This window comes from Astyanax mexicanus, chromosome 20 (assembly GCF_023375975.1).
Source record: "Astyanax mexicanus isolate ESR-SI-001 chromosome 20, AstMex3_surface, whole genome shotgun sequence".
NCBI classification, from domain to species: domain Eukaryota; kingdom Metazoa; phylum Chordata; class Actinopteri; order Characiformes; family Acestrorhamphidae; genus Astyanax; species Astyanax mexicanus.
In genome coordinates this window covers 21,323,973-21,348,217 of record NC_064427.1, presented here as the reverse complement: position 1 = coordinate 21,348,217, position 24,245 = coordinate 21,323,973, and the positions used below count along the sequence as shown (strand labels likewise).

Sequence of the window (24,245 nt, the reverse complement as noted above, 5' to 3'; positions counted from 1 at the left end):
TCCCTACCTCTATCTCTTTCTACCTCTATATCTCTACCTCTCTCTCTCTACCTAAATCTCTACTTCTACCTCTCTTTACCTCTATAACTCTCTCTCTACCTCTCTCTCTACCTCAGTCTCTACTTCTACCTCTCTTTACCTCTATATCTTCCTCTACCTCTCTCTAACTTTCTCTCTACCTCTCTTTATCTCTCTCTCTACCTCTTTCCTTTTACTACCCCTCTCTCTATCTCTCTACATCTCTCTCTATACCTCTTTCTACCTCTCTCTATACCTCTTTCTATCTCTCTCACTCTCACTTTTTCTCTTTTTTCTACGCTTCAGCTGCCGTATTCACTCCAGGGTGCAGACAGGAGTGCTCTCACTCCGTCTGCAGTCGGGTTTATAGACCGGATGGTTTTAGTTTTGTCCGTCTCCGTCCGCGGGCAGAGAGAGAGTGAGATAGACAGGGAGAGAGAGAAAGATAGAGAGGGAAAGAGAGCGGTCAGGTGTGCAGGATTACCGGACCAGAACGGACGGAACCGGACGAGCTGTCAGAAACCAGAGAACTGTCAAGAAGATTTAAGATTCGGCTGCTGTTTTTTCATTGTTTAGTGAAAATCCATATTTATAGAATTACTCCAGAGCTCTTCCACCTTCCACACCTCCAACTCCATCTCCAACTGTGCTCAGAAACCTGCTGGAAGTCAATGAACAGTTACTTTATACTGTAGAGATACTGTAGATACACCATTTCAGAAGCCAGATTTTTTACAAGTAAAGACAAGCATCAGTTTCTTTATAATGGAAGTCAATTGAAAGTTTGAAAGTTTCTCAATAAGTAAAGTGAATGGACAGTAGCTTATAATTCAGGGATATACAGCTAATCACAAGCTAGTTAGGCTCAGTGAACAGTTCCTTTAAACTCTAGATTATTGGGTAGTTACTTTAATGTGGGAGTCAATTGGATGTTCCTTTATAAGGGAAGCCATTAGACAGTTCCTTAATAATGGATGGGATGTCAATGGGCGAACCCTTTATAATGGAATTCAACTGTTAGTTCTTTACTAATGGATGTCAATTCACAGTTCCTTTTTAATGAAGGTCAATGGACCGTTTTTACCATTACAAATGGTATCAATACAGGCAATTCCTTTACAATGGAAGTAATTGGGTAGCTGCTTGATACAGAAGGCAATGCACAGTTGTTTTATAATGGATTGAAAGTCATTTTTAGTGGAAGTGCTTTTTCATTGAAATGAATGGGCCGGATTTTCTAATGAAAATCAGTGGGCAGTTGTTTCATATCACAGGGGCAAGTCAATGGACAAGAAATCAGTTGTCAGTTGCTTTATAATGAACATCAATGGACAGTAATTGTACAATGGACAGTCACTACATATACAGCTCTGAAAAAAAATAAGAGAGCACTTAAAAATTATGGGTTTCTTTGATTTGACCAAATTGAAAACCTCTGGAATAAAATCAAGAGGAAGATGGATGATCACAAGCCATCAAACCAAACTGAACTGCTTGAATTTTCGCACCAGGGGTGCCATAAAGTTATCCAAAAGCAGTGTGTAAGACTGGTGAAGGAGAACATGCCACGATGCATGAAAACAGGGTTATTTCACCAAATATTGATTTCTGAACTCTTAAAACTTTATGAATATGAACTTGTTTTCTTTGCATTATTTGAGGTCTGAAAGCTCTGCATCTTTTTTGTTATTTCAGACATTTCTCATTTTCTGCAAATAAATGCTCTAAATGACAATATTTTTATTTGGAATTTGGGAGAAATGTTGTTTGTAGTTTATAGAATAAAATAGCAATGTTTATTTTACTCAAACATATACCTATAAATAGCAAAATCAGAGAACCTGATTCAGTGCTCTCTTCATTTTTTCTTGAGCTGTATTTAACGTCTGTATATAATGACTGTGAAAGACGTTGGACAGCTACTTTATAATGTAAGCCCACTATGTTGTAATTAAAACTCCTTAAATGAAAAATACAATAGTAGATGTTTTGTAATTAGGATGTTTTGATTGGATGTTGTTTTGTATTCTGCACACTGAGAAATTCAATTGACTATTCAGGGCAAAAGAGAAAATTAGGCTGAATAGGAGAATACAGCCCGAGACTCATCAGACAGCCTCAGCTCCCCATAGACTCCATTTACTTTAACTAAGCTTTAATATTTAGCTTCAGAGCACACAGTGCGGCCGGTACAGAGCGTCCCGTCATTTTATGTCCACGCTGAGCCTGTAACACTGAGAGACACGGGCAGAAATACTAATGGAAATAATAACAATAATCATGGCTGTCCGGGTGATTGTTTGAAAGCTTAATGACTGCTCTAAAGTAATGGCGGACTAATGGATGCTACTATTATCAAACTCGTTTGGAGACGTTAATCACGTTCGCTAATTTTCTTACAATTAAAAACACGAGCACAGTCATTTCTGTGCTTATAAAAAATGGTAATGAGAGGTGCATGCTGCAGAAAGAAAGCTAAAGAAATAGCATTGAAATATTACTGGAAACGAGCAGCACCAACTGAACAGGCAAGAAATCAGGCTCTTGTTTTAGTGATCTGTAGGCAAGCCATGAACCGTACAGATTGATTTATGGCGGTTCAGTGAGTCTTTGCTATTATAACAACAAAAAAAAGTATACCATTTGATTGATTTACTTTTACTATGTTTTGGGTCATTGTCCTGTTGCATCATCCAGCCTATGTTGAGCTTCAGTTGGCGGACAGATGGTCTTAAGTTTTCCTGCAAAATGTCTTGGTTAACTTTAAGGAATTCATTTTCTGTTGATGACGGCAATCCGTCCAGATCCTGAGGCAGCAAAGCAGCCCCAAATCATGATGCCCCCTCCACCATGTTTCACAGTTGGGATGATGTTTTGATGATGGTGTGCTGCTGGGCCTTTTTTCTTCACATATAGCACACATAACATTGTGTGTTTCTTAAAAACTAAAACTCAATTTTGGTTTCATCTGTCCACAGTATATTTAGCCAGTAGTGCTGTGGAACATCCAGGTGCTCTTTTGCAAACTTCAGCCGTGCAGCAATGTGTTTTTTTTTTTTTTGTCAACAGAAATGTTAGCAAGTGCCAGATATTTCTGTAAGTCTTCAGCCGACACTCTAGGATTCTTCCTCACCTCATTGATCATTCTGTTCTGTGCTCTTGCAGTCATCTTTACAGGACTTTACTACGCCTAGAGAGAGTGCTGAACGCCAACAGTGCTGAACTTTCTCCATTTGTAGACCGTCTGCCTTCCTGTGGACAAATGAACATCAAGGCTTTTGGAGATGCTTTTGTAAAACCTTTCCAGCTTCATGCAAGTAAACAATTCTTGAACGTAGGTCTTCTGAGAGCTTGATCTTTTGTGCGAGGCATGATTCACATCAAGCAATGCTTCTTAAGAACAGCAAACTCAAAACTGGAGTGTGTTTTTGGCTCCAATTAGCTCTTAAAAAAGTCATTAGCCGAGGGGTTCGCATACTTTTTTCCCCCTCACTATGAATGTTAACATGTTGTGTTCAATAAAACCATGCAAATATATATATATATATATATATATATATATATATATATATATATATTTTTTTTTTTTTTTTTTTGTGGTATTAGTTTAAGCAGACTGTGTTTGTCTATTGTTGTGAGTATTGTTGTGCAACTGTATATTCTGATATTATTATAAACCTCATTATAAATTACTTCTACGCTGCTGACATAATTGTTCAAAATAATAACAAATGCTGGTACTATTTTAAATCTGCTGATATTAATTCAGAGATGCTGGTATTATGATAAATCTGCTGGTTTCAGTCGAACCGTGGTGTTTTTTTTCAGTGTGTCCCCATTATGGTCTCACCTCTTGACACCAATTACACATCCTGCTAACAAGCCGAGCATGAAGCGCCGCAGAGTGTTAGAACAACGTTAGCGAGGGATATTTCTGGTCAAGAGCTCTTTAACTTGCTGCAATTTTCTCACCAATAGCAGCGAGCTTATTTTTAATACTGATGCTACAGCAGGGGTGGAGAAGCGAGGGCCTGAGTCCAGCACAGTTTAGAGATTTAGAGTCAGAACCAAGAGTTCTACAACTCTTTCAGAAAAGCAGAATTCTGTCTTAATTAGATTTCAGTTAACGCAGGACTTTGGACGCAACCTTGTTATTAAATGCAGCATTTACTGTAGGCAAGTCACCAACCATGCATCATGCAGCTTGATTCAGGGCGTGTCAGTGTGTGTTTGCTATCGGAACGGTGGGAAAAGTACACCTTGCACAGCTAAAGCACAGTGCAAAAGGCATGAACTAATTTTCTTAATGAATCATGAGTGTGGTTAATTTTGGGCATAATGTAAAATAAACCAATCAGCGTGTCCCTTGCTCATCATTCCCTTTAAGATCCATGTACGCTTTGACATTTTTGGCGGATTGCTATTTTAATGGCGCAGCTATCTGGACGTGTCCAACGCTTCTCAGCAGAGATGTAATTATTATTATTATTCTGTTTATTGTTGATGTAAAAGTTGGGTGTGTGCTGCTGTGTGTGTAAAAAGCAGGGGTGTACATGTGGTGAGCCTGTGTTGCCAAGATAGCGATGAACGTCTGACTGTTGACGTCCGTCTAGGTTTTTTGTTACCAAGGTACACCAGCAATATGCCAGAAATGTACCTGAACACACCTCATTTCCAGATCACCACACCCATCAGTGTAAATATATTCAGAAGCCCTGTTGCTGTTAGGTATTAGGAAGGTAGAAGGTGTGAAAATGGACTGTTGGTGGGGTGTAAGATAGCAAAGAGCATCACAATGTGACTTTACTTGGGATGTAGACAATAAATTAAAGAAAGAAAGAAAGAAAGAAAGAAAGAAAGAAAGAAAAAAAACGTTGAATGAGAAGGTGTAGCTTAATCAATATTTCCAATACCAGTCTACATGTATAATATATTTCCACAATATTATTATATATAATTTTAGTTAAAACACACATTTAAATATTTACATAATCTCAAAAATGTCTCACTGTCTCAACACATGGATGCCATGTAATACATTATTTTTAGTATACAATATACAGTGTAATATGTGTGTTTTAACTAAAAATATTAACATAAATTATTTGAGAAATATTGTATAAAGTAAGTCATTTTAATTATGTAATATTGTATGCAGAAATTAAGTAAAAGTTACTAAAAGAAAGGATTAATTCAGCAAAAATAAATGAAGTAAAGTTTATTAAAAGAAAGGATTGACTGAAGTTCAGTTCACTTATTTACTCTATGTAACATTTAAGTCTTGAAACCGAGTTGAAGTTACTTCAATTTATCTGAAATTAAATTTACTTTAAAAAAAAGCAAATGCAGAAAGTTGCGAAACTTTTTTGAGTAAATTTTACTCATCATTTTTGTTCAGTGTTCCTAACAAATGAACATAACAGGAGTGTTAAAAGTAAATGTTTAGTCTAGAATCCCCACTCCCACGCTCTAGGTCCACACCAATAGAATTAACATCTTTCCCCGCCTCGGGGGCGGAGCTTCCTGCTCCTATAAAACTCCTATGTCTGCGGGAGCAGCTACCCAGCCCGATTATATAATTAGCGATCCTCAGAGCAGCCGGCAGGCCCGCTCGTGCCTATGCAAATCTTTATTTTCAGCTGTCCGTGTTAATTAGGGGATTATGTTGCATTTGGCCACCGAGAATAAAGCGTCTCGCTAAGCAAAGCGAGCTTCTGGGCGACTCCTTAAACGCCGCTCTGTGGAGTCACTGAGAGAGAGAGAGAGAGAGAGAGAGAGAAAGAGAGAGAGAGAAGGAGAGAGAGAGAGAGACAGCCTCGACATGCCAAGTAGGCCAGCGTTCAGTGGCGCGGCGTCCAGACGGACTCCCATTACAGCAGGACTGGGAACAGCACTCCGGCGTTTGGACGGTGGACATCCGTAAACGCTACAAATGAGGGAAATCTGCTGGAGTGTAAAAAAATACACAAATACACAAAGAACACAATACAGGATGAGCTGCATATCAAAAACATCGACTGTTCTCTAACTGTTCTTACACTGCAAAAAGTGATGTTGTGTTTTAAGCAGTCAAGTGTTCAGTGAAATTATTGGTCAGAGTTAAATAATTAAATAAAATCAGTTCAAACTTTTTTTAAAGCATAGCACACCTGCTGTCAGTGACTAGTCTTTATTTATGTATTTTTTGTATTTTATACAGCTCTAGAAAAAATAAAAAACACTTAAAAAATGGTTTCTTTTATTTTGAAAATCTCTAGAATATAATCAAGAGGAAGATGGATGATCACAAGCCATTAAACCTGTCACGACCTCGCTCTGTTCCCCTATGTTTCTGCGTTTCCTAGTGTGTTTCCCCAGTATTTTTCCGTCACGTGTCTGTAATTTGTAGCTCCGCCCTTTCCCCAGGTGTTCATTGTTTCATGTTAGTATAAATAGTACCTTTTAGTCTATGTTTGCTGTTGGTCTTTGCACCTTCCACCTGTCGTTTGTCTCGCCACGTTTGCTATAGTTTGTTCACGGTTTTCATTAAGCTCCGTTCATTTCTTGTTTATTTCTAGTTATTTCACATATATTTCCTGTCACGTTTATTTCCTGTCTGTTTCCTTATTTACACCTGTATATATTTATGTATTCATCCCTTGTATATATCCCTAGCCCCGTTAGTTTATTTTCTGTTTAGTCTAGCTCTTGTTTGTTTCCCTGTTTGTTTATGTGTTCATATTTTCTCGTTATTTCCTTATTTGTTTGTTTATTTATTTGTTACATATTAAAGTCTGTCTTACCCGCTTTTACGTCCGCCTCCCGTCTGCTCCCCTTCGTCACAAAACCAAGCTGAACTGCTTGAATGTGTGCATCAGAAGTGGCATAAAGTTATCCAAAAGCAGTGTGTAAGACTGGTGGTGGCATGCCAAGATGTATGAAAACTGTGATGAACTCTGATAAACTCTTAAAACTATATGAATATGAACTTGTTTTCTTTGCATTATTTGAGATTCTTTCGCCAGGGTAATCACAATAAATCAAACTGAAGCAGCAGAAGCTCCAGAAATCAGATGAAATAATAATTAAGAATTATTAAAGGAGCTTTTGTAAAAAAATCACTGATAAAATTTACTGATTTCTTGCGATTCTGACACACAAAAGTCATTGTGGACTAAATTACCTGGAGGACGGGGTCCACAGGGAGCAGATGGCGTCAGATCTGGAACAATAGTGATGATGGTTTTTATAAAAGATGATTAAAACAGCTCCAAACCCCCCAAACTGCTGAAAGTTTGTAATTAGAGCAGCACTGCAGGTCTGCGGGCGGGAAAAGGCCAGAATTCATTAGCTATTGTTGCACCTGACAAATAGTGAAACAAAGCCGTCCCTGTGCTCCGGCTCCTCTGGTATTTGTGCTGTAATGAAGGGGCCGGTTCTGACTGCACAGCAGATTAACTGGGTTCTGCAGGAGCGCTGCAGCGGACGACTGCGCCGTGTTTACTAATCGCATGCTTTGATTCGCAGACGGAGCAGCATGTTGAGGATTTAGGCTCCAGCGCACTTCATGAAATGCTGAAAACACATTTCATTAAATATTACACTGAGATTAACTCTTTATTTTAGCCTGAAAACACTCACTACACAACATCTAAAACAGGCCATCTAAAAACACATACAACACATAAATAAACAACACATTATAATGATAGACACAGGAGTTTATATAATTAAAAGCCTGTTGATAAGAAATTAGTTTTACTTAAGGGGAATTAAAAGGTAAAGTAGATATTAGTTAATTATAGTTTTTGGATGATTTTTTTTGGTTCAAGATTCAGGATTTAGGGTTTTTTTTTGTCATTCTTACATCGCTAGCCCAACATTTAACACATTAATTTATATTTTTTATTATTTTAAATGTTCTGCTTTGTAGATTAATACTAAACTCATCCAAACTATGAAGTAAAACATAAGGAATTATTTAGTAAAAAAGGATGATCAGTTTTACACATCTCTGGATTTTCTCAGTCAGTTTTATGAGGTAGAGTCACCTGGAATTCAGGCTTTCAGTTAACAGCTGTGCTGAACTCATCAAGAGTTACTTACTTACTTTACTTGTCAATTTCTTGTCTCTTAATAAAGTGTTTGAGAGCATCAGTTGTAAAGTAGTGAAGAGGTAGAGTTACAGGTATACAGTGAATAGATCTTTTTGAATAATGTTTTAATACAGGAGTCGGCAATTAAGTTTGGCCGGGGGCCAGATATTTTCCAAGGCAAAAAAAAATCTGTTTTAGAAAATGAAGTGTAATGGGATGGAGTGCTACAGACTAGTAGCTCTCCAGCCCAGAGGGTTGTTGAACCCAATTGCAGAACAGCTGACCTCAAAGCAGGTAAACCCAAGAAGAAAGAAAAAAAAATAAATAAACACACCACTCCTTACGCGGGATCGAACCTGTGTCGTCAAGATTGTGGTCCAATACACTACTGCTATTGAATTGGGACACAGCCAGGAAAAAACGGCCATATAAGGAGATAGGGAGCCCAAGAACGTGTGGAAAAACGAGAACGGGGGAAACTAAAGTCACGCAGAGCGCGACAGGGAGAGAGACAGGAGAGGATGGTAAACAAAAGCTCACAAGAGAAGCTTTTTATATCTTTTTTTTTTTCATTATCATTCATTATAGTTCAAACAACCTCACAGGCCAGATGTTTCATGCTTGCGGAGCACATCTATTGCTGTCCCCTGGTCTAATCCATATTATGAAAAGCAAGAATGACTAAACTAAGTAAAATAAAAAAAAATACTTACTTTAGGAAGAAATGAAGGTCAGTCAATCTAAAAAAGAAGAATTTCAAAACTTTTGAAAGTATCCTCAAGTGAAGTCTAGTGGTGCAGGAAAAAATCAATTCGAGCTTGAATCGCGATTCTAACATTGAACCATTGAGAATCGATTCTCAATTTCAAAAAATAGATTTTTTTTTGCGTAAAGCTACTGTCGCGCGAAGCTCTTTAACTGTCCTGTGGAGCTCAGCTACTGTCCGGCGGAACTCTTTAATTGTCCTGCGGAGCTCAGCTACTGTCTGGCGGAGCTCTTTAACTGTTAAAAAGCTCTGCAGGACAGTATGAGCTCTGCGCGACAGCAGGTGAGCTCCGCGGTACAGTTAAAAAGCTCAGCGTGACAGTAGATGAGCTCCGCAGTACAGTATGTTGGAAAAAGATTTAATACAGTAAGGAACCTAAATTTATTGTCCTTTCATCTTTTTATCTTCTCACATAATTTAAACAAAATTTATAGGCCATTTGAATTGAAAAATCGTTCCAGAATCGAAAATCGTTTCTGAATCGAATTGTGACCCCAAAAATCGGAATCGAATCGAATCACCAGACCCTGAGAGATTCGCACCCCTAGTGCAGTCACTGCAAAGACCATCAAAAACGTTATAATGATGAAACTGGCACTCATCAGGACTGCTCTTGTGCTTGGAAATGATGCAGTGTTGCTGATTGCACTCAAATCTCCACCAAGATGATCCACAATCTAGTAGAACGTTTTCTGTGGACAGTAGAGACTGTCATTATTCCTCAGCACTGCTGAAGAAACTGGAGTTCATGTTGGGTTTAAAAAACACTTATTTCTTTCAGGAGATGGCGTACAGATTGAAAGCACACACACACACACACACACATGTGCATACACACGTGACTCGTGCGGTGATGGCCGTGGCGCTGTATAATTGATTCCCTCGGAGGAAAGCAATTTCAAAAGCAAACCCAAAACTGTTGGTCTCCCGCCGCCCTGTCGCTCCGATTACTGCTGACTAGTCCACCTCCTATCTGGAGGAGGCAGCAGCACAGAAACACGCCGAACCGAGCGCTGCCCAGCGCTGAATACGCCTCTACATCACTCTACACCCCCCCCCTGATGCTGAGAACAACAGATTACACTCTTTTACTCACAACCAACCAAATCCAAAGACAGTTACCATACTGTATAAAATGGTAATACTTACATTAACCTTTTGAACCCTTGGCTGTTTTGGTGTGTTTTTCTCTGTTTTTGTCTTCTTTAGATCCTCTTTTAGGTCTTATAACACAGTAATTATATCAGACAGACGCATGCCCTGATCTCTTTTACTCCAGAAGACATACGGATGCTCAAACATATAATCATTTAAAATGTAAAAGGAAGCAGAATTGTTATATTTTCCTGGAACTGATCATGTTTTAGTCAAAATTTTACTTTAATTTTAGTTTTTTTTTTATATTTCTGAATATATAGACTTTAAATATATTCACACCAAAGATATCTTTTCAAAAATGGTTAGACTAGAGTGTTTATGAGTTAAAAGCATAAGAATATTGATGATAAATCATTACATAACTTATTATTTTGATAAAATACATGGAGAAACAGCATCAGGCGGAGTTATTTTTCTTGATAATCACACCTCTAGGATACATGTAGATTATTAAAAACGTAACACTCAGAGCAGCCTGTGCCTTTCAGTATTTTAATCAGGACACACAAAGAAAAATATACACAAAAATGTTAAAAAAAACATTTTAGTCTAAATAAATTAAGATGTTTAGTGCAAAATACCTACTTAGTAAAAATGTGCAAGTAAAATAAAAACTATATAAAGTAGTGCGCACACCATACCTAGCTTTAGTTTGAGTAAAGCAGGTAGTTTCACGCTTTTTCTGTGGGACACTTTTGAGTCTTTATTTACTGATATTATTTGGTTTAAAACATCATATAAATATGTTTGAAGCACTAAAGGTAAATACTATTGGTTGGGGAAGGAGATTTTTATTTTCAGAAAGAGTAAGTTCCACCCTTTCTAATCATATATGGATTATGTTGATGTGTGAAAGATTCCTAAATAATTTAAAATTTATTTTTGTATTGGAAATACATGAAAATAGACTGTTGCAAAATAGACTGTTGGGTGTAAGATAGCAATGTGACCCACCTTGTGCAGAGTGTAAGATAGGACCCTAGATCTGCTCCCATCCAGAAAACATCTCTTTCAATGAAGGCCTTGAATTTCAGCAAGACAATGCTCAACCACATGCTGCATCCACCTACTACAGTACTGCTTTACCGAAAAAGAGGTCAGACCTGAATAAAATGAAGGGTCTATGCGATTTGCAAATTGTTGCATTGTGTTTAATTTTTTATTACAACCGTTTTACTCACAAGACCAAATCCATACTGGTACAAGTTACAATACTGTGTAAAATGGTAATACATACATGAAAATACATTTTTGTATTGATAATACATGATAATAGACTGATGGGATATTGATGGGGTGTAAGATAGCAATTAACATTGTGACGCACCTTGTGCAGAGTGTAAGACTGGGTGACACGGGTCATAATTTACCCTGATAAATCGTTTTTTCCACCGTTATCCAGCTCAAAGTAGCTCCACACCTCCTTACTAGAATCCGGAGAGCCCTGACATTTAAAACGAGGCATTAATAACTTAAAAAGTGCACAAGAAGCTTAATAAAAACCACTGTTTACATCCCATAACCCTAGCTTCAGCTATATATATATATATATATATATATATATATATATATATATATATATATATATATATATATATATATATATACAATGTATAACATACATGTAAACAGTGTTTTTAATAAGCTTCTTGTGTTCAGAAGAAGCTCATTTCCAGACCACTACGCCCATCATAGATATATTCAGAAGCACTGTTGCTATTTAAACAAGGCAGGAGGAAAGAGTGAAAATAGACTGTTGGTGGGGTGTAAGATATCAATGAACATCGTGACACACCTTGTGCAGAGTGTACGATCCAGAAAACATCTCTTAAAGGGAAGACAAGACAATGCTAAACCACATGTTGCAACCACCACTACAGCATAGCTTTACAGAAAAAGAGTTTAGACCTGAATTTTTTATGAAGATTCATTCAATTCTTTGAGATTCGCAAATGATTGCATTGTGTTTGATTGTTTCCTTAAATTTCACACAGAATCCTAACTTTTTCAGAGCTGGGGTTGTAGGCGTTTCTGCTGTTTGTGTCCGGTTGATAATAATAGTCTGATAATGTGCATTCTATCCAGCACATTAAGCTTCCTCCACTCGGATCAGCCATATGTAAATTCACCTTTTCTGCATAAAATCTAAACCTGCGTGTGTACATATATATACACACACCGCTCCGTAATTACTCATCGCAAGCTTTTCAAAACTAGCAAATGTTTTATTCAGTCGGTAATGGGTTCTGCTAATGGATTCCTGTTTTAGGAGAATAACTTAGCGCTGCAGAAACAGAGCACTTTTTAAAAACAACCACCGCGTTCTCCTCTCCACCTGCGACTCTATGAGAGCTGTATACTTATACAATACGAGTCAAGAGCTTCGACTTGCATGTAAGGTATGTTTTTCATGATGCCCACTGAAGCCCATATACTGCATTAACACTGAGTCCAATTATACCCAGCACTCAGTATGATGCGCATACATACACAACAGGCTGAATACACTGTATATACTGTATTTATTCTTTATGTTATATAAATAGATTAACTTAAAAAAGTTGGAACAGGGCAACAAAAGGTGGTACTAAGTTGAACTAATAACAACTCAGCACTTAAAAACTTAAAAACACTTAAAAACACCATTGCAATCACGCTATTGCAACATATAAAAATATAATGCCTGGGGATGTAGGAAAATATCCATATTTTATTGGGATATTTTGTTTCATTTTCAATAATGTATTGATGTTTAGTAATTAGTTTAGATGTAAAGATTGGTGTCAGAAGTGGTTCATTTAGTGTTGTATTTAAACCCCGCCCACTAGATTAAAGAGTGGTACTATGATGTTAATTCCCACTCTTTTTATTGCATTAAAATTATACATTTTTAAAACTATATAATAAAAACTCCTTAGCAACACCTTAGCAACCACCTGGGATATCATAGCAATCCTATTGCAACCAGCTTTTAGCATTACCTAGCAACCACCTAGCAACCAATTAGCAACACTCTTGCAACCACCTGAAATACCAAGGCATCCCCCAAGCAACACCATGGCAATTTAATTGCAACCATTCATTTACTTAGACACATTGCAGTCTCTTTATACAACATTATGGCAGCTTAGCAACACCACAGCAACCATTTGGTGCACTAAAGCCATCCCATTGCAACCACCTAGCAAAGTAATAGCAACCACCTTGCAATAACGACCTGAAATACCATAGGATCCACTCAGCAACACAACAGCAATTCCATTGCAACCATCTGGAAACATTATATCATTGTATTACTTATACACTACCTTGCAACCACTTAGCAAGAACACCATGGCATCCACTTAGCAACACCATAGCAACACCTTCAATAAAATTGCAACCACTTACTTAGACTATGGCATCCAAATATTAAGTCACTTTATACAGCATTATGACAGCTAGCAACTGAGTAGCAACATTATAGCAACCACCTTGCAATCACTTAACAACCACATAGCAACCAAGTAGCAACACCATTGCAATGATTTTAGAAACCAGTTAGGAACACCATAGCAACCACCTGACATATAGAAACCACCAATCGAAAACTTTAAAAACATCACACCATCTCTACACTTTTGTAATGAATTTGCTATTACTGCTTACTCTTGATGTTTATGATGATTATTAACTACTATTTATTTACTAATTAACATGTATTAATCTGATTATAAAGTGTTATAAAATATGATCAGTTTTACGACCATCACTTTGTAGCCACTTCCTTTAGTAGCCAAAGTCTCGCACCGTTAGCCGACAGCTCTGTAGTCTGTAGATTATGGTTTGGATCAGTGCCGGGTCACTGTCAGGACAATGTGCATCATTCAAGCTGTCACTCAGAAGTGGCACCCGGCACAGACGGACAGAGTGAGCGAGGGGGTGGAGCCAGGGTGAAGGCTGAGCTGAGGGAGTTTGTTTCTCATCTATCTGAAAGGCTCAGACGGGTCTACAGATCCGCTATCAGCCCGAACCCGAGCCGAGCGGAACCAGAGCTCACAGAGCTCACACTCCAGAGGTTAATTACAAATTATACAGACTTTACTGTCAGCGGTAATTAAACCAGGAGCACAAAGACAGCCAGTGAGACTAACCAAGCCTTTAATCACACACACACACACTGAGACCATGGCCTTCAGAACCAAACAAGAATTCTCTCTTTTTTGCTCTTTACTTCTGGATTGTTTGTCTTTTTAGTTTGGTTAAAACCAAAATAGCATGTTTAAAAGACGACAAAACCCACAGCCTAAACAACAGAGCCGATCTCAGTCCATTGTCCAGTCCAGATTAATTACAGAGCAGTATGGGTACAACAGATTACAGAGCTGGTGATTCTGTATCTACTGTAACTGTAGATTAATTACAGAGCAGTATGGCTACAACAGATTACGGTGCTGGTGATTCTGTATCTACTGTAACTGTAGATTAATTACAGAGCAGTACGGGTACAACAGATTATAGTGCTGGTGATTCTGTATCTACTGTAACTGTAGATTAATTACAGAGCAGTATGGGTACAACAGATTACAGTGCTGGTGATTCTGTATCTACTGTAACTGTAGATTAATTACAGAGCAGTATGGGTACAACAGATTACAGTGCTGATGATTCTGTATCTACTGTAACTGTAGATTAACCCTTATTTATAAACACTAATAAAACAAATCCGGCATGGAGGCAGAATTTGACACAACACCTGGTTGGAAAGACAACTTACTGAATTAACAACATCCTACAAACCAATCAGTGTGAAGTATATGGAGACCCCGCCTACATAGGTGATGATGTTAGGATGTAGTGCACTGCAGTGTGAATCCGAAATTTACCGGATTAAATACAAAACAGAATACAGTGTAACACAAATCAACAGTGGCTCAGACATTTTTTCTATATCCAGGATGAGTTGAAATTGAGTGATAAGTAAACTATTATGGGCTGTGTTGTTTTTAGAGTTTTAGGATCATTAGTTGTTAATGTCACACTAACAGAGCTGGAAGGTCGCTGTGCTCCTGGTCCCTGAGTGGTTGTGAAGGTGTAGGGGGTGTGGCTTCTTCACCGGGTCTAAATTTGGCATCACTGGAGGTCTCTCCATCTGTTGAACTGTTTTTTTTTATATCCGCAGAGAGCGCACTGCTCTTAATAGAATAAAACACAAAGTCGCGCCAAGGACGGTGCCAGAGCACTGTACCCACTAACTGCTGAGGGGCGCCAGATAGATACCAGCCCGGCCCCAGAACCAGCAGAACCATAACACCGGGAATAGCAAAAACCTGACCAAAATATGTCCAAATTTTCTCCTTCAATATGACAATCAAACATGAATAGAGGGTGCTTGGCCTTAGCATTGAGTGTTGAGGTGGTTGCTATGGTGATGCTGTGTGATATAGCACCATAGAAACCATCTAAACTTTCATAGCAACCATTAAGGAAAGTGAGTAGATTAGAGAATGCCTGGTCTGTGGCTTTATTCCCAGGGTAAGATTGTTGGGTGATATTTTAGCTACATATCAACACCATAGCAACTGCGTATCAATAATTTATTAACATAATAGCAACACTTTCATGGTCATTAGGCAACACCATAGCAACCATTTGACATATCACAATAATCACCAAAAAGAAACTAAAGAAAGAGAATAGAAAAAGAGTGGAAAATGCTTCATCTATGGTTTAATTCCTGAGGCATGGCTTTTATCAGGTGTTAAGGTGGTTTCTGTGGTGTTGCTAAGGGGTTGCGAGACAGTGTTCAGTTTCCACACTATGGCGAAATGTTTATAACGTGACATTATAACACTTAATAACACCATAGAAACTATGTAGTAAACACTAAGTAACACTATAGCAACTGTCTCATTGTCATTTAGCAACAACATAGCAACAATTTGAGATACCTCAGCAATCACCAAGGACAAAATTGAAGAAAAGAGTAGACAGTGCTTGATCTTTGGCTTCATTGTGGATGATATGGTGTTACTGGTGGTTGCTATCATGCTGCTAAGTGATTATGGGGTGACCACTTAGTTCTGCAGAAGCAACTACCTCATAAGTCCTTAGCAACACTATAGCAACTTTTATTAGGTGTTAAGGTGGTTGCTTTGGCATTGCTGAGGGGTTGCTTTATAATTTTTTTGAAGATGGCATTATAATCACTTTTCAACACCATGGCAACCATGTAGTAAGCACTTAGTAACATTACAGGAACCACTTCATGGTCATTTAGCAACACCATAGCAACTATTTAAGATACCATAGCAATCATCAAGAAAAAAAACTGTGGAGAAAATAGGCTTTTATCAGGTGTCATGGTGGCTGCTATGGTATTGCTAGGAGATTCCTCCTATAATATCATGTTATTAATGAATAACACCATAGCAACTACCTAGAAACTACAGAGCACTTCAGTAGGTGTTAAGGTGGTTGCTTTGGCATTGCTAAGGGGTTGCGTTATAATTTTTTCGAATGCTATTGCTAAGTGATTATAAGGTGGCATTATTATCACCTTTCAACACCATGGCAACCACATAGTAAGCACTTAGTAACATTACAGCAACCACGTTATGGTCATTTAGCAACACCATAGCAACTATTTGAGATACCATAGCAATCATCAAGCAAAAAACTGAGGAGAAAATAGGCTTTTATCAGGTGTCATGATGGCTGCTATGGTATTGGTAGGAGATTCCTTCTATAATATGTTATTAATGAATAACACCATAACAACTCCCTAGCAACCACGTAGCACTTCAGTAGCACCTACCTCATAATTCCTTAGCAACACCATAGCAACCACTTAGTAACCCTATAGCAATTTTTGTCTCAGATTTTTAGGTGGTTGCCATGCCACACTTAGCACACACATTAGCAACCACCTTATGGTCATTTAACAACATCAAAGCAACTATTTAAAATACTATAGCAACCAAAGAAAGACTTCATTCCTCAGGTGTCAGGGTGGCTGCTATGGTCCTACGATAATGTTACTATGATAGTTACAAGTTATTATGAGGTGATTGTGTAATCGCTTAGCAATGCCATCAGAGCGCCTATCAACTACCTCGCAACCACTTAGCAACTAGGGCAGTAGCAACTACTTCATTATCCCTTAGCAACACCATAGCGACCACTTAGCAACACTATAGCAATATAGAGTTATAGAGATACCATCAAATCTACATAGGAAAATCACCCTGGCAGGAAGGGCAGGGATTAGGCCGATGTTTGGTGGATTAACTGTTTGAGCGGGCACGTGCGGCGCGTGGCAGTGGCAGCTCGTGAAGGTGGCGGCTCTGAGTGGCAGGAGCTGCAGATAAAGCTGATCCAGGATGATCCCGTAAAAGAGAGGCGGGCGGGGTGCCGGGCGGCATTCAGGGAGAACACAGGCGTCCAGGAGAGACCAAAGGGTCCGGAGCCCAGGGGGGCGCCAGGCTTGGTTTAAGGGTCTCGGGAGCGGTGCATTGTGGGAGATTGCTCGCAGGGTGAAGGGCAGGGTGCACCTGGTGTCTCAGCATGGCGAGGTGGCAGGGCCATGCCACCCACCGGCGTCTAAATCCCAGAGAATTCTGACCTGGCGGCAGCTGAGCCGAACCTCGGAGAACACAGTTCACACTGCAGACCCGAGAGGTTATATTTCATAATGTATTTCATTATCAGCAGGGATGCATAGAAATAGAAAATTATATCAGTAACCGAAACTGAAAAAAAGAAAGAAAAAGCAAATAAAAAACAACAGTTTATAAAATAAATTTATAAAATATTTACTGAGCACCTAAAATTGTTAATTGTAAACATTTCATCACTGTTCAATAAAAAAACTCCAACACAGCAACTTTGCAGTAGACATAAAAAAAATATTTTATATATATATTTTATATACAGACAGTGACAGTGTCAACAAAGCACATTATGACTTATGACAATATGACAATTTATTCTGCCTTTTTGCCATTTTTGAGCAAATAATCTTGCCAAATATTAGCCCGACTCACATCTGCATTGAGTGCCCCCCGGTTGCTGAGTATATAAAATATAACAGTTTATATTTATAAAATATTTATTGAGCACAAACATTTTATCATTGTTCAATAAATAAAAAAAAACTTTATCTCCAAAACAGCAACTTTACAGGAGAGATAAAAAAAAACTTTTAATGGAGAACAATGTAAAATATTTTGGAGAAATGTTATCGATTAATTATTTTTTTTGTGTAAAAAAAATAGACATCCTTGTTTTACATTAGACAGTGACGATATCAACAAAGCACAATATGACTTACGACAATATCACAATATACCTTTGCATTTATTCAGCCTTTTATTGCCATTTTTGGCCGAATAATCTACGCTAAATATCAGCTCCACTCACATCTGGGCTGAGTGCTGCAGGTGCCTACAACCCGGTTGCTGAGTATAATATGGGAATCAGCCGAGTCGCATGTGCCAAAACCCTGGTTGCCAAGTATAATATGACAGTCGTCCACAATCACTTTTGCCAACATGATAATACGATAGTTGGCCTGAGCCATATGTACCATCACCCTGATTGCTAAGTATAATACATCAGTTGACCCGAGCCACTTTTGCAAACACCCTGATTGGCAAGTAAAGTACGACAATTGGCCCCATGCTGCATGTGCCAACACCCTGATTGGCAAGTATAGTACGACCATCGGCCCCATGCTGCATGTGCCAACACCCTGATTGGCAAGTAAAGTATGACAATCGGCCCCATGCCGCATGTGCCAACACCGTGATTGGCAAGTAAAGTACGACAATCGACCCCATCCCACATGTGCCAACACCCTGATTGGCAAGTATAGTACGGCCATCGGCCCCATGCCGCATGTGCCAACACCCTGATTGGCAAGTATAGTACAACAATCGGTCCCATGCCGCATGTGCCAACACCCTTATTGGCAAGTATAGTACGGCCATCGGTCCCATGCCGCATGTGCCAACACCCTGATTGGCAAGTATAGTACGGCCATCGGCCCCATGCTGCATGTGCAACACCCTGATCGGCAAGTAAAGTACGACAATCGACCCCATCCCACATGTGCCAACACCCTGATTGGCAAGTATAGTACGGCCATCGGCCCCATGCCGCATGTGCCAACACCCTGATTGGCAAGTATAGTACGGCCATCGGTCCCATGCCGCATGTGCCAACACCCTGATTGGCAAGTATAGTACGGCCATCGGCCCCATGCTGCATGTGCAACACCCTGATCGGCAAGTAAAGTACAACAATCGGCCCCCATCCCACATGTGCCAACACCCTGATTGTTGAGTATAATATGGGAATCAGCCAGAGGTAATGTGCCAAAAGTATAATACGACTATCATCTCGAGTAGCTTTTGCCAATACCCTGGATTCTGACTTTAATACAAAAATCTGCCTGAGCCATGTGTACCAACACCCTATTTGCTGAGTATAATACGACAATCGATCCCGGTTGCTGACTATAATACGACAATCGATCCCGATTGCTGACTATAATACGACAGTTGACCCAAGTAACTTTTGTCAACACCCTGATTTGCGAGTATAATATGACAATCATCCCAAGAGGCTTTTGCCAGCACCCTGGTTGTTGACTATAATACGTCAGTCAAACCGAGTCACTGTATAATACAATACTACAATTGGCCCCATGCCACATGTGCCAACAACCCAGTTGCTGAGTATAATATGACAAAAGGCCCGAGTCGCTTTTGCCAATACCCCGGTTGCCAAGTATAATACAACAATTGGCCCGAGCTGTATGTGTACCAACACCCTGTTTGCTGAGCGTAATATAACGATCAGTCTGCACCACTTGTACCATCACTACAGTTGCCAGGTATAATAAAACAATTTGCCCCAGCTGCATGTGCCAACCCAGTGTTTTGCAGAGTATAATTTGTGAATATGTGAATATGTTGCCTAAAATAAACCTCATGCGGCCCAATTCTGTATGGTCGATGCCGAGTCTCAGCCGATGCTGCCATACAAAAATTATATTATTCATTTATTTATAGAGACCATAAGTATTTGGACAGTGGCACATTTTCTTAACATGCTCCTTCCATGTACACATCTGACATAAAAGCAAAAGCAAAAAAAAAGAATCTAAAGAAGTATAAAACATATTTTCACATTATTATTTATTACCTAATTTAACATGTGTTCCTTTATAGTTTAGAAGTCTTTACTATTCATCCACAATGTAGAAAAAAAAAATATATATATATATACATATTAGTGCTGTTAACATTATTATTTTAATAATATGTGCGTATATATAATTTGATTGGTACTACAGTGTGTGTATATATGTGATGCAGTCCTAGCTTGCGAATATTGCATCAGTGTGAGGAAGGTCTAGCGCTGTGCTGTGGCTCGGCTGTGCTGCAGTGTAGGCCTGGGATTAGCTGTGGATTATGAATGCTAGATTAAAAGTCCAGCAGAAGATCCACCTCACAGGGACTAATTTGTGATTTTCTGCCACTCTGGCTCCGGCCCGGCGGCGGGTAAGCCCCGGCGCTCCGGGAGCAGATGCGCACTTGGCAAAAAGCAGCAGTCTTTGTTAAGAAGAGCGGGAAGAATGGATTTATTGGAAGCGTAATTTTATTCGGGATTAATCTTTTAAGTCAGGTAGCATCTGCTTCGTTCGTACGATGTTTCTGATTTTTAATTATCTCAAACTGTTTTTCTGAGTCTATGAGCTGTTCCTGTTGTAGGAACTGTATTGCTATCTGATTTATATTATTATTATTATTATTTTTTGACATATTTTCACAATTGACAGTTTTCAAAATTATTAAAATCTTAAAATCATTCTCCAGAACTCCAGAATGTTTGGTATGATTATGCAATTGTGTTTTGGATATATTTGGGTATATTATGTCAATGCAGAACTCACAGTCATTTTAACATAATTTGACACTTGTTTATTTGTAGTTTTATTTTCATCACTTGTTAAACTTACCATTGACTCTATTCATTTTCACTCCTACCAAATACAGTCCTTTTTTTAGCCTTAAAAACACCAGAATTCTTCTAACCTTCAGAGCAAGTCCCCAATATGTAATTAATAGCAAATATAGTGTATAGTAACACCATAGCAACCACCTAGCAAAACCTTAGAAACACTATCGCATCCACCTTGGGTAAAAAGGCTAACCATCTAGCAAAACCTTAGCAACCGTTTAGCAACAACATATTAATCACCTTGGATAACATACACCATTGCAACCAGCTAGTATCCATTAAGCAACACGATAGCACCATAGCTGATTTTAACTGTGAAATTCTAAAATCACCTGGGATACCACAGCAACCAACTTGCATCACCATAGCGTGGCAGCAGTGAGGGGTTATTTGTTTAATTACTATCTATATATTCAGTTTAGTTGAAGTGGTTCTACTGGTGCAGTGTTATTATTCACCCTCCTGGTGTTGGGTTGGATGTACAGTATAAGGGGCTTTACCACTGGGGCCATAATGTTACTCCGGTTGCCAAGTATAATACAGTAGTTGGCTTGAGCTGCCTGTGTCAAAACTCCAGTTGCTGAGTATAATACAACAGCTGTCTTGAACTTCTTATTCCTTCTCTCTGGTTTCTGAGCATCTCAGCTAGATTCTGTGAGAACGTTGTAAACCATTTTAATTTGGCAACCATTCAGCACGTCCTTCAGGAAATACTTTTGTCTTATTGTCTCTTTTATTCCTTTCTTTATTTGTAATTTTGTACTAATGCTATTTGTTTTTGTTTTGCAGGTGAAGAGCTGTACGAGACGTCCCCCTACGAGCCGATGATCTTCTCGGACGAGTTCCGGCTCGCCTCCATCATTTCAGGTGAGGGATCCGGGTTTTAATTGGAGCTCCGCCAGCTGCTGAAGGTCGCGGCTCGGCTGTTATGAAACGCATTGTGTATCTCTGCTCTCCGAGGTCGGCGGCCGCCGGGAGAGAGCGGCGTTCTCTTTCTGTGCGAGAGCAGAGGGCGAGCGAGCGAGCGGCCGGGTCGAGATAAGGGGGACGGCCAATCAGGACAAATACCAATTTGCATCTTTTCAGTGTCACATTTATTCACATTAGTCCCGCAGCTGTTTGTCTGATTCAGCGCCCGGCTCCGACCCGCTCGCCTCTAAACCCAGTCAGGATTTATTTGGGCCACAGCAGCAGAAGATCTGAGGTGGGTCACGGCTGTGCGGCTCCGGTACCTCTGCTCTGAAACGGGTCAGCAGTTCGCTGTTGGGTCACGGCCTTGAAACAGAGACGCTTTTAAACAGTTTTTTTCATTTGTAAATGTTGCTAATTTATCAGCTACTCCAGTGCTGTTCATGATTTAAGTCTGATTCTGACTTGAATCTTTTACTGGTACTAACCGATCTGTTCCTAATCAGAGTCTCTAACAGGACATACTTGAAGGTTTTTATTTAAACAGCAACAAATAATATACAGTATTAACCTGTACAGGACCTGTTAAAAACATCACTTTGGTTTGATTTTGTGAAGATTTTGGTCAGATCCAGACTTTGAGTAGGACTCCTTAATATCTTTGGTTAGGACTAGACTTTGGTTAGACTTAGACTTTGGTTAGGACTAGACTTTGGTTAGAACCGGACTTTGGTTAGAACCAGAATTTGGTTAGGACCAGACTTTGGTTAGGAATAGACTTTGGTTAGAACCAGACTTTGGTTAGATCCAGACTTTGGTTAGATCCAGACTTTGGTTAGAACCAGACTTTGGTTAGATCCAGACTTTGGTTAGATCCAGATTTTGGTTAGGATGAGACTTTGGTTAGATCCAGACTTTGGTTAGGACTAGACTTTGGTTAGATCCAGACGTTGGTTAGGACCAGACTTTGGTTAGAACCGGACATTGGTTAGAAACAGACTTTGGTTAGGACCATACTTTGGTTAGAACCAGACTTTGGTTAGGACTAGACTTTGATTAGATCCTGACTATGGTTAGATCCAGACTTTGGTTAGATTCAGACTTTGGTTAGAACCAGACTTTGGTTAGGACTAGACTTTGGTTAGAACCAGACTTTGGTTAGGACTAGACTTTGGTTAGATCCAGACTTTGGTTAGAACCAGACTTTGGTTAGATCCAGACTTTGGTTAGGACTAGACTTTGGTTAGAACCAGACTTTGGTTAGATCCAGACTTTGGTTAGATCCAGACTTTGGTTAGGACGAGACTTTGGTTAGATCCAGACTTTGGTTAGGACTAGACTTTGGTTAGAACCAGACTTTGGTTAGATCCAGACTTTGGTTAGAACCAGACTTTGGTTAGGACTAGACTTTGGTTAGATCCAGACTTTGGTTAGATCCAGGCTTTGGCTAGATCAAGACTTTGTTTAGAACCAGACTTTGATTACAACCAGACTTTGGTTAGATCCAGACGTTGGTTAGAACCAGACTTTGGTTAGATCCAGACTTTGGTTAGAACCAGACTTTGGTCAGGACTAGACTTTGGTTAGATCCAGACTTTGGTTAGAACCAGACTTTGGTTAGATCCAGACTTTGGTTAGGACTAGACTTTGGTTAGAACCAGACTTTGGTTAGATCCAGACTTTGGTTAGATCCAGACTTTGGTTAGGACGAGACTTTGGTTAGATCCAGACTTTGGTTAGGACTAGACTTTGGTTAGGACCAGACTTTGGTTAGATCCAGACTTTGGTTAGAACGAGACTTTGGTTAGGACTAGACTTTGGTTAGATCCAGACTTTGGTTAGATCCAGGCTTTGGCTAGATCAAGACTTTGTTTAGAACCAGACTTTGGTTAGAACCAGACTTTGGTTAGATCCAGACGTTGGTTAGATCCAGACTTTGGTTAGATCCAGACTTTGGTTAGAACCAGACTTTGGTTTGAACTAGACTTTGGTTGGATCCAGACTTTGATTAGATCCAGACTTTGGTTAGGACTAGACTTTGGTTAGGACCAGACTTTGGTTAGAACCAGACTTTGGTTAGATCCAGATTTTGGTTAGATCCAGACTTTGGTTAGAACCAGACTTTGGTTAGATCCAGACTTTGGTTAGGACTAGACTTTGGTTAGAACCAGACTTTGGTTAGATCCAGACTTTGGTTAGGACGAGACTTTGGTTAGATCCAGACTTTGGTTAGGACTACACTTTGGTTAGGACCAGACTTTGGTTAGATCCAGACTTTGGTTAGAACCAGACTTTGGTTAGATCCAGGCTTT

General features: G+C 39.3%; 1 protein-coding gene across 1 annotated transcript in view; it reads left to right on the top strand.

The window, feature by feature from the left end:
- The window catches only part of gfra2b (GDNF family receptor alpha 2b), a 96,236-nt gene that overhangs the window by 11,867 nt on the left and 60,124 nt on the right, over window positions 1-24,245 (top strand). The window contains exon 3 of the mRNA XM_007228839.4: window positions 21,814-21,891. Coding sequence (XP_007228901.2) covers window positions 21,814-21,891 — 78 coding nt within the window. The remainder of the gene's footprint in view (window positions 1-21,813; window positions 21,892-24,245) is intronic.